A 12217-nucleotide genomic window follows, 5' to 3' on the forward strand; every position below is an offset into this window, starting at 1 on the left:
CACACCTGCACCGGAGCTGATCACCTCGGTGGATGTCATGTTTCAGTCCTATCATCAAGTCACTCATTTCCCTAAAACATTGGAGCATACCTCCTAAAATACATAATATGTGTAATTGCTCCATACACACCTTTAAAATATTATACCTTATTATCCCTATCACAACATAATCAGCTTGTAAAATCAAACATTATTTTTGGATGAGGTAACTGTGGTTCTCTTGAGAGCACAACATCAATTTAGTTATTCCCTCTTGCACACAATTAAAATTCAACTATAGAACAGAAAGTATGAGATATTTAAATAAAAAAAGCTTCAATACTGAAAACCAAAAGCTCTTATTTGGAAGCCCAAATGCAGATTTTGGAATCTAAATTTTATAGAACACTGCACTATTTTCTACTGTTTAGCCTAGTACACTTCTATAATTTCATTATGAAATTACTGCTATTGCAAGAAAACACTGTTTATTATGGTACTTAGATCAAATTATACATAAGTAAACATTAATATTTTTCTTTTCAGTATGTTAAAAACCTTGTCATAGCCCTTTAGCATGCTGTTTAAGGAATGTTCCTAAAGATCAGAAATTATTTGCTATTACATCACTTTGGAATTAATTACTCCAAATAAATCTGTGCAAAGTGAAGGAAATAAGCAATTTATTTTATTTTTTTCAAAGTAATAAAATAAGAACTTGTACAAGGGTGCAAATCTAAACATAGCTCACCCATCTAGAAACAGAATACTGACTTCACACCTAGACAGTGAGATCTGACTGAATTTTTTCAATGACTTTGAAATTTTCAATAAAAATATTATTATTATTATTATTATTATTATCATTACTATTACTATTATATAAAGAACAACATACATAAAATTAGGTGATTCATTTACCTGGCTGTACCCCCTACTAAATTCAGATGGGTAAACTAGTTTTAAACTGATAGACATTGGCATTGATTCACTTTATACAGACTAAAAATTGACTGCCAAAGTTTAGAATTTAACCTAATAACATTATTAAATCTCTAGGCTGAGCTTTGAAAAATCAGTTAGGTCATATATAAATCAAATTGTGCTTCAGAGATCACTGCTGCAACTCTGCCCTTTGCATTCAAAATGTTCAATCGGTCTTCAGCATTTTATAAGAAGAAAAAGTATTTTTACTTGGATAACATGAGAGCTGTTCTGATTATAGAGTTTTCTGGAATGCTTTGGATGAAAGATTTTTATTTAAAAACATTAAGTTGTGGTATCTGGAAAAATGTGCATCATAGGCCAAAGTTATGACAGATGATTGCCTGCCTGTAAAAGCAGCCTCTCTATATGCCAAGAAGGGTTCCCTCTGAGCCTGGGTGAGACAGAGGGCATCAGCTTTCAGGTTCCCACTTTGAATTAAGCCTAGACCCTAAAACATCTACTCTGTGGGTTAGATATGTTCCAAATCCAGCTTTGCCTTTCTTCGTACTATGGCTGGGCAAGGATACCCAAACTCTGCAGCTCACTGGCAATGGTGCCTACAAACATCTTCATTCCCAACAGCCCAGATGCTTGTGCTTGTGAACTGGAAAGCTTAGGCCTGAGTAGTGTCACCATTAGATCTTTCAGACTCACTCCTTCAGAATAGATGCTTTAAGCCTGAGACATATCCAAACCAAATTGTCTACATTTTTCATGAAAGCCTGCCAAGCTGTGGGCAGCCTGAACTTCCAAACCACCAAGCAAGGACTTTTGAGTTTCTGAGATGGATGCGAGGAATCTGCCCCAAGGTCACAGCCCTTGGAAAACTGGCAGGCCCTGCTAGTTAAATGGTGATGCTCACAAGAATGACAGAGTGCGGCTCCAGGAGGACATGCTCCTTCAAAAACACCACGTGCTTGTTACATGTTCCAAAAAAACATGTCACTTCTGGTGAACAGGAAGCCTCAGTATGTGATGAGGTCTAGTCCTTACGTGCTCCTTCCCACAAAGTACAGGCTCTCTTATGTCCTTTCACTGTCTAATTTTCTGAAGGTTTCTCTAAACACACTGAACATGCTCTTCACTCCTTGGACAAGGCATGGTCTTTCAGACTGGAGCTTATGTTCCCCAGACATAAGGATTAGAGCTCATGTGCAAGGACATGAACCCAACTGCTCACTCCTGGGTGCTTCTATGTATAAGGAAGACAGAATAGGGTATAGGCACAAACTGTAACACTTCAGTTTGGAGACACAAGATAAACTGGGTTGTTATGGTGGAAATGCAAAGAATCATTTCCAGTGAGCTCCTATGCCTCCATGAACCACCTGGAGCAGTTGTTTTCTCACACACAGCTTCAAAGTTCTTCAGTGAATAAACTGCTGTGCCGTACTGTTAAGGCTGCAATATGTCTATTAGCAGAAGATAATCTACCACCCCTAAGACACGATTGATTAACTTTCATTAAAGTCAGCGATGTCAACAATCATGTATGAAGTGGCTACATATCTGGCTCTGCATAGCAAATGAAAACACACTGAACTTTATTAAATATACAGCTAAAACACCAAAAGAGTAGTACTTTTTCACTCCGCTCTGGTTAAAATGAAATATAACCAGAAATCAGAAACAGAGTTGGAAAATAACTAGTATTGTTATATTTTTAGACAAATCTGAAAAATAATTCCTATACATGCAACTCACTGATGGTGCTTCTTCTATCCAAAACAATCATATCTTTACATACCTTCATGAAAGAAAACGCTACTTTAAAATTTAAAGAAACCAGCTATTTTACTGTAAGTACAAAAAATACTCTAAGGAATGGAAGGAAAAAAAACCCCATGTTCAATAATTTCATTACATTCTAAGATGCCAAATCATCTGTGAGTGGTTTCTTTTTAGATGAAAAGAAATCAAAATATAGGACAGATGTTGGACAAACCACATTTGAGGTCTATCACACACTGGCATTTTTCAAATTATTTTGGCTCATCTATTGAATAAGGTGTATTTTGCTTGATTTTGAAAAGGGAAACATCAGGAAATATTTAAAGGCCAATTGCTGCCAATTAACTTTGATCAGCAAAAGTTGCATTTGAATCTTTTAGATTCTTTTGCCTGTCTGGAATAACACACTATTCTAAAATCTAGCAAAACAACAATGTGATGATTAATGTGTGTTGGCAGCCCCACCACAAGCTTGCTTAACAGCTGGATTTTAAATAAACAGCTGTCTTCACTATGATGGGAAAGAAATCTGACTGTTTTCATGTTTTTGTGTCATTAAAATATGATCAGAAATTGCTTTTTTCCCTTTTAAGATGAAACAGCCAGGCATTACAGTGACAGTCTCTTTCAGCAGTTTGGAGAGTTTTGGAACAATCTCACAACCATAGGCTGTGCAGGCCAAAAAAGCCCTTGGCAAGGCACCCACAGCTCCTCGCTGCACGGTGCAGGCAGAGGCACCCTGGCACAGAACACCCCGTGCCTGCCGAAGGCAGAGCAGCCCCAGGAACAGGCTGTGGACACAGACAGCTCATACATCATTAATGATGTCCCTTGGAGCTAAGGTAACTCTTGCCCACAGTGGCATGTAAGCAAGAAATCTGTACCCAGCCATCAACTGTTTATAGAAGCTGAAGTTTAATATTTAATGGCCTGTGCAGACTATTGAATTCTGCACGTTTATAGATCCTTTCAGTGTATCCACTTTTGAAACTTGTCTACTGTCATCATAAATGCTAAAACCTGTGAGGACAAAACTCTACCATTTAAACTGTAGGAACATTTGAAGGGCAGTGCAGACATTTAGTGTAGATATTACTATATATCCTAATGACTAAATGATACAGCTATTTTCTAAGCATTTCTGTATTGAAACTCTGCAAATAATTGTCAAACCATCTAACAGCACATAAAACCAGACAAATATTAAACATTAAATCATCTCTGTGTGTTTTAAAAGAATGAACACTTACTTCTAAATCGTTAAAGAATAGGTGTGTGTCCGCCAAATTGAAAATCATCTCTTCCATTCGGAGTCCAAGGGACACAGAAGTGGGAGGATCCTTAAAGAAGAAATTAAGCAAGTACACCATCAATACTGTGCCTAACATACATACCCAAATACAAACTGGAGGAACAGCTTTTCGTAAGATACTACTCATATTAAATGCAACATCTGCTTTGTCAGTTTCAGTTCAGTACCTGTCTCATCCTGTACTACGACTCTTACCAGTAACACTCAAAAATATGACTGTAACTCAACTGGCTCCAAGATTTTGCAGTGGGACTTCTGTGGTCACCCTCACGCATCCCTGGCACAGACTCTTTGTTCTCTGTTCACCTAAAACTTCTCCAGATTCTACAACTGTTCACAAGTTTTGTGATCAACCAGGGGTATGATAATGCTATTGTTACTCAAAATAAACTCTCACTGGTCACAAATGACAGGATTCAGTCCTGGGAATACCTAGTGACTTTAAAGCAAAGAACTACTTTTATTTGCAAATGGCAATTATATTTAAAACCACTCCTTGATTGTCCACAAAACCATGCTTTAATTATGCTTCCAGTTGGGCCCACCCATACAGATTGAACAAAACTATTGTTTGTTATTAATACATAACACACTTTAACTTCTCTACAGAAATTACCATAACAACTTATTCCTTACTGAGATAATAACCTCAAAAAGCATGTTCAGCATTGTGGTTACCAAATGCATTACAGATGTTTGTCTCGTTTTGATTTTTTTTTTTGTGTTTTATATATATTTTCAATCTGGAAAAATGGAAAAGAGAGCCTAATAGATAAATTTGATATAGACTTTCTCATTTATAATGTACTATCCAAGTGCACAGGAGCATGAGTTTGAAAAAACATGTTATATTATCTCATAACACCCTCTATTAATAATGTTAGTTTGTTAGGAATTATATTTTAAATAGAACTGAAGAACTGACAACCCATATTTTACTTAAAATAAGCTAATATTCTAAACTTGATGACAAGACACAGTTAAAAAGCAAGAGATGCAGTCCTTAGTTTCTTTTTCCACTCTCAATCAAATTAATAGGTGTTTCAACAGGATCTCTGAACTTTCAAACATTTTTCTGTAACTACTGGTTAAAAGCAAAATGAGTCAGTAGTAAAGAGCTGGAAAAGAATGTTGATTTGGCAGCCTGTTTGCCTTCTGGAAATGCCAAAATCCAAGAACTACTATCCAGAGAAAGAATTTTTGAAAATTAGAAGCAAAGCTACATCGAGCAGACAAAACATCTATTCTTGAATTCACATTCTTGAATATACATTAAGTTTTTTAAAATAAAAAAAAAATATAGCCCTTATAAATGGGGAAAAAAAATTGCATCATACTATTTTGATGAACTTTGCCCTTAAAAATAAGTCTTCTATTTAAACTGGCACAGTTAAAAAAAAAAAAAAAGAATATTTGGCTTCTTAATTCAAATGGAAAGACTTTAAAATATGAACAAAAGTATTCTGTCTCTCTGTTTTAGTATTTCTCTATTTGTAGACCTGTGCCCTCCTTTCCTTTTGTAGGCATGTGAGGTGGAAAGCAGGTGGTATTTTCTCTCTATCTATGCCTGAGGCTTCTTCTCCCTTTGACATTTCTGCTTATCTTTGTGCCCAGTTAGCATCTCATCATCCTACACAGCATCGGGCTTCTTTTTTTTTAACAGACAAGGATTTCTGCTGAACCTGAGCACTAATAGAAGTCAGCCCACAGAAGCCTCTGCTCTAGCTATTAAAAGGAGTTACATGGCTAAAGGTCTAAGATGCAAATGAAGACCACTTGCTACATCTTGATAGCAACTGCCAATGCAGCAAGGTAGAAATAATTCCCTTCTGAGCTTCCATCCATAAATAGGAACATCATTTTAAAAGCAGAATAAATGGGCAACAGAACATGATAATGGTTATGAATCCATGTGACTAATCTTAAACAAATGGCTGCAAATATATATTTTATGTTTCAGTGTACACAACAGTTTTTTAACTTAAACATTTTTATCACATTTCTGAGTCTGTAAAAACAGATTTTTGTAAAGCTTTCTAACCATTTCACTCCAAGATATTTTTACATGGCAGAAATAAAACAGAATCGCTTTCTCTAAAGTAATAGTAAAATAATGTCATTTATTAGGTAATTTAATTAGGCAGAAAAAAATAAAGAAACTCATTGGCACCTACTGAAAGCATCAGATTAAATAACACAAAAGCTAAAAGAAGAAATAAAATGGACTGCTTTTCAAAGAAACCTTAACTCCTAGATTAAACACAATCTTTTTGTATAGGAAGTTCCACTTAACACAAATCTATGTTAAACTGTGGTCTCAATACCTACATCTTTAAGAGAAGCAAAAACCTTATCTGCATTAGCGTTTTAAGCATCTGTATAGTCACAAACTTGCAACTGGTCTAATAAAAAGCACAAGAACCTTGGCTTAAAGCATCATAGTAGATCAAACTCTGCCATCAGATGTTACAGTGGGGGCTGTAGGCTTTAAAAAAAAGACAAGGCTAGAACAAGGTTCTAAAAAAATAATCCCACACCCAACCTTCTTTTGCAATTTTTGCAACTAATTGCTAACTAATTACTGTGAGGCGTCACACAATGAGTAGGAAAGCTAACAATCTCTTATTGTTGCCTGGGATTTGCAGGTTCAGTCAGTGTCTTTTCAGGTATGGTCAAAATCAGGTACAAATCTCTGAGGGAGGTACAGTTTAACTAAAGAAAAGAAATACCAATGTCAAACTGCTTAAGTAGGCCTTTTGTTTTGAATACTGGCATTGGAGCCAAAACATTGCCTGTATGTCATTTCTAAATTCTACCTACTTGATTTCTTTGTTTTGTGGAGAAACAAGAAGCTGAAAAACAGGAAAGTTCACTTTGGGTACAAGGCTTATTTTCCACTTAAGCCTACAGGTCACAAATGAAGGGTTAAGTGAAACCAGGCTTTGTTTTTCTCTATCTCTAAAGTATATTAAACCACAATAAAATAGCTTATAATTTAAAGGAAAATTCCTTTAAAACCTCTGCATATAACTGCTTTAACTGAGGATGGAAATGTATGTAAAGACCACAGTATTCTAGTGCCAATTCTGAGCTGTATTTTCACCTGCTCCAAGACCCTAAAGGGCTCCAAGTTTTTCCAAATTCCAAAACTTAATCAGCCCTAATGTCAATTAAAGTAACTGATAACTTTATATTTGATCAATATACATATTTTAAAAATGTACATATTAAAAAAAAAAACCAAAACCAAACAGAAATGTTTTGTTTCTTTTTCTTCTCTTCTGGAAGGACAAATCATATTCTTAGAGTTTCACACATTTCCCTTAAATTCACTAAATTCAAATCATCCTTAAATAAAAATGTAGTGCTTTATGAAGTAGTTTTTGCCATGACTGCACAAACTGAAAAATAAAGGTGTTATTTTGTTACAACAAAGCTGAAGGACAAAAGCAGGAGGCAAATAGAGCACAATAGCAGCAAAAGGAGAGCAGGTGATAAAAACAGATGAAAAAGTAAGAAGATACAGAAAAGGGTGGCACAAGTAAGGAGGAATGAGGTAGAGAATTAGGCAAAGAAAATCAATCCCTTCAGCAGCAAGGCCGCACATCATTCATAGTCATTCACCTTGAAACTCACTCAGGCTTTATGAAAAGAGCTGAATGCCAAGTTGCCAAATCCCCTATTATTTAATTAGGACATTTTTGTTTGTTTGAAGATCCAGCTTTTGTATTTTAATGATTACGTGATCAGCCTAGATTTAAGTTTTTAAAAGGGCATTTCTAGCCCTCACCACAGAGCAGAAATGTAAGAGAACATGATGTTAGATTGCTCATAAACCAGAATACAAGTGAAAAGAATAATAATTCCCGTCAACTTTTCTTTTTTTCAGATTGACTTATGATCCAGATTTCTGATTTTAAAGGCCAGTAATCACAGACAAACACTCTTAAAAACATGCACCTTCTGGTGCCACAAATAAACCCTAAAATTCTCATATGACAGAGACATGTTATATTATGTTTGTTTCGAACATTTGACACTTTCTCTAACATCCTTGGAAATGGCTAACTGCTGTCTGAAGCTGTCAATAACCCAAGAGAAACTCTGATTTGAATGAAATCTTAAGAAAACAAAACAAGAATTGCACAGTTTCATGACAGCATCTGAGAGCCAAAGACAGGCCTGTTGCTACCCCTCACCAAAAAGATTTAGTATTTATCCATAGCATAAGCACTAATGCCATCATTCCTCTCAACATCAACAATTGGTTGTTGTTTAGAAATGCAGGAATATTGTGCCAGATGCCACACAACCATAGCCAGCAGCCGGGCAAAAGCTACACCTCAGCTAAACAGTGCCAACAGTGATGGAGCTGCAACCAGGAGTCAGCCCCCTCCTTGCAGCATATGTATTTATATCTCTGCAACTGAACACCAGCCACTTTCCTCAACTTCAACCATCCAGCAATAAAGTGTTTATGTTCAGGCCCCAATTAATGAATCCACTACAGGGAACTAGTAACAAATGGAAAAAATATGTTCACATTAGTACTTCTACATCAATGACTAATTACTTAGGCTTTTCCAGCACTATTCTGATGCCCAAAAGCCAGTGGTGAGAGTCTGTCATCAGTGAGCTTTTTTGTGAGCACTGGGATTTGTTCTCCTCATTCTGAATTGAATTGGCATAGATTTTGGGATGCCACACAAAAGCTGGTTTTAGTCTGAAAAATGGAAAATAACTTTTGGTGACATTTAATACTCTACTATAATGCTTTTGTCCACACATATCCATACAATAATTGCTGAAACATTCAAGTTCTAGTTTCTTTTTACTACCTAAATATAAACTAACAATACCTAGGAAACCAAGGCTGCTGAATTAACCAAATATAAACTAACAACACCTAGGATACCTAGGCTGCTTAATTAACTTGCTTTTCTAACATATAATGAAAAAAACCTAATTATAGTCCTCAAACAGGTACACTGTTATTACAGCAAACATTTCTGAAAACAAACCTTGCCTGAACAAGCAAGAAAGGTTGCAAAGTAGTACTTTAGATTTTTATAGAGCAAAAAGCTGTTGAGAGAAACTCAGAATCTGACCTAGGCACAGACTGAATTGGAGGTATCTTTGCCCTTCCCTCAGCTGGGTGTAGGGTAAAACCTTTTAGTGCTCAGCAGAAGGTTTACAAGAAGGCAGAGGCATTACATGGAGCCAGACAAAACTATGTAGTTGTTCTTTACATGTAGAAATTTTTAAGTTTAACAAAAATCACATTCCAGTTATAACTCGCATGAGGTGAACATAAAAGGCTATAACAGATTTTGGCACAAGCTGAGATGTTAGCTTTCAAATACAATCCTGAAAAGAAGTCTGATCTCATAAGGACATTCCATTCATAAACTGTTCCTATTCATCTAAAATCATGTTTCTCTTCTGAGAATTACCAAGGAAACCCACTGTCTGTAGAACATATTCATTAGTTCAGTTATGATTTATAGATTGTGCATAATAGAAAGAATTGACTCATAAGCAGACTTTCAAAAACATCAGTCAATATGTAGATTAAAAAAATGTAAGCTAAACAATTTTACACTAATCTGGCCATGTCCAAAAGTATTCTTCCTCTTGCCTTCTCAGTATAGAGCACAGCCAACTGGTCATAGAAATCATTCCTGGAAGTTCTTTACTCCCTGAGGGGATGCAGACCTTTGCAGATTTTGATGATATCAGGAGGTTTCAGACAACCCTGTATCTACAAACCAAACCTCAAGTGGTCAAAGTATTACTCCCAACACTATTTAAATACGTACTGAATACAAGAGCTGAGTAACTGCAAAGAATGGACGTGAAACAGCTTGGTATTTTTTGTCTTGTAACACCAGTACCAGTTGGCCTCTAAAAATAACTAATGCTCTGGTATGCCTTGTGTATCAACCATAAACCAGCAAATATCACTGAACATTCCCATCAGTTTCCTGACACTTACCCTTCCGTATCTGTTAGCGTAGGACCCTGTAAGCAAGGAATGGAAAATGATGATTGTCTCATCCAAATCCCAAATGAATACTCTCTGTAAAAAGAGAATCAAATCAATGTGTTCCTCTGTGAAGCTAACGCTTGAAATGGAAAGTTAAAATTTGAATCACTAAGCACACAAATGGGAAAATTGTATTGAAATGGTTGCATATCAAAACCATAGTTTCCTTGCCATTTATTTTCAAAACTAACCAGGTTTTTTTCAGTGGGTAGGGTAGTACAATCTGTTGGCTTTTTATTACAATTGCTATTATAGCAAATCCTTCTATTAGAATAGAATTAGAGTATTGTCAAATATACACAGAAAATGAGATTGTACAATGTAATTTTTGAAGCTTGATGTGAGATAGAAACAGAAATAAAGAGAAGCATCTGAAAATTAAATCCTTGGGGTTAGAATTCTGTATTTCTGCAAGTCTTACAAAACAAAATTCATATAACTGCTCTTGAACATTACCTCTAAAACCAAAACAAAGTAGACTGCAGCTAAGCACTTAAATCCCCTTAATTTAGGTTAATTTTAATGCATTTTAGGCACCTGAAGAACAAAAACTATGAACTTGGATGATGTATGTATAAAACTTATGGCAACAGTAAATAATTCTTTTGCTTAGAGACAATGGAAAATATGTGTTTTAAATTTGTCCTTTGACCACACACAAAATGATATCTTAATGAAAAATAAAGTGTTCAAATACAAGTATTTTAAATCCTGGTGAGGTTGTATTTCCTATGATGACAAATGGGGTAAGCTTTTGGAAAAGAAAAGTAATGCAGTGTGGACACCCATAGCTGTGGTGTGTCATTGGAGATGTGTTCTCAGCATAAACTACGGGCCACTGGGAGGAATGTGAACACAGCATGAGAGAACAAACCCCACTATTGTGCTAGAAGTGTCTCCTGTCCAAATGCAAACCTTTCTTTGACTTGGGAAAAGCTTGCTCCTTTTTTTTCTTTTTTCTTGGTTGCTTTTTTGTTTTGTTTTGTTTGTTTGCTTTGGTTTGTTTGTTTGCTTTGGTTTGTTTGTTTGCTTTGTTTAATCAAAATGAGAAAGAAACACCCAGTATTCACCCAGGGTTTTTTTCTGAGGAAATAGGAGCTCATCCTGAAGAAGGTTCTTTAGAAGAAAAATCCTATTTTCTATGAAAATACTGTTAAAAAAAAGAGAGCTTCAATGCCACTTTATTTTTCATGCGCAAATAACACTTCTCTGTGCAAAATAATGACAAAAATAAAGTCTGTAACAGGACAAAGACATTTTATATAAAGTACCTCCAGGTCAGAGTCAGGTGGTGGTGAAGGATTATTGTTTCTTCTGCCACGTCCACGTGATTTCCCATCTGAGCTACGACGCAATCTATCCGAATCTGAATCTTTAATGGGGGTGGATGGACTGTGGATTGTACTGTATTCTGTTGTAGTAAAGAAAGGACACTTTTTACCTTTTGGTTCAATATTCAAAATGTTCAACTTACTTGCTTAGAACAAACCCAGTCCTAACTAAAGTAATTAAATGTAAAATGGTAAGTGGTAATATTGATTCATAAATAATTCAGTCTAGCTCAAGTTATATGTAAAAACAGAGGGATAAACTATTTCAGTAAACACATATAAAAGACTTAGTAGAAAAAAAAACTTAATTCCTTCAATTATTACAAGACTAAACAAACAATTTTAAGGGATACCAGCTTTTCATAAAACAACATTAATTTAACTCTAGCTCTTCAAACTTAAATACTTTAAATGCTTTAAAATAACAGTTACGGTGATGGGTAAGAAAAATCCAACCAGGTGTGAAAAAAAATTCAAACATACAGAAATTGAAAAATTTTCCAAATTGCCTGGTTGCAGACACTTTTAGATTGCTACATTTGAGACAGAAGAACAGAATTATTCCTAAATATAGCATAACCAAGAGTATTTATTTTCCTAAATAATTTAAATAATTGAGTGCTAAATATGCATCAACTGCAAAGATGAAATTTCTAGTATTTTTCAAAGGCCTAGTCAACACCGAACATTTCCAGTGAGTACCTTCAAGATAGGATAAAAATCCTTACAAACATTATTGCATGCTAATTATTATGCTTCAGCAACATTTTTTTATAAGAATATTTACTGTTACTGAACAGGTGAAAAAAAGAATGATGATTCATGCAGTTA

The 12217-nt window shown here is 35.3% G+C and overlaps 1 protein-coding gene across 9 annotated transcripts in view; it reads right to left on the reverse strand.

The window, feature by feature from the left end:
• Positions 1 to 12217, reverse strand: part of EYA1 (EYA transcriptional coactivator and phosphatase 1) — a 162725-nt gene that overhangs the window by 38057 nt on the left and 112451 nt on the right. For all 9 annotated transcript variants that reach the window (XM_082297865.1, XM_082297860.1, XM_082297858.1 and 6 more), the window contains 3 exons: positions 11327 to 11466; positions 10005 to 10088; positions 3948 to 4037 (listed from right to left, as the gene is read on the reverse strand). In XM_082297865.1, coding sequence (XP_082153991.1) covers positions 3948 to 4037; positions 10005 to 10088; positions 11327 to 11466 — 314 coding nt within the window. The remainder of the gene's footprint in view (positions 1 to 3947; positions 4038 to 10004; positions 10089 to 11326; positions 11467 to 12217) is intronic.

Source organism: Coloeus monedula, assembly GCF_965178545.1.
Source record: "Coloeus monedula genome assembly, chromosome: 1".
Taxonomy (NCBI): domain Eukaryota; kingdom Metazoa; phylum Chordata; class Aves; order Passeriformes; family Corvidae; genus Coloeus; species Coloeus monedula.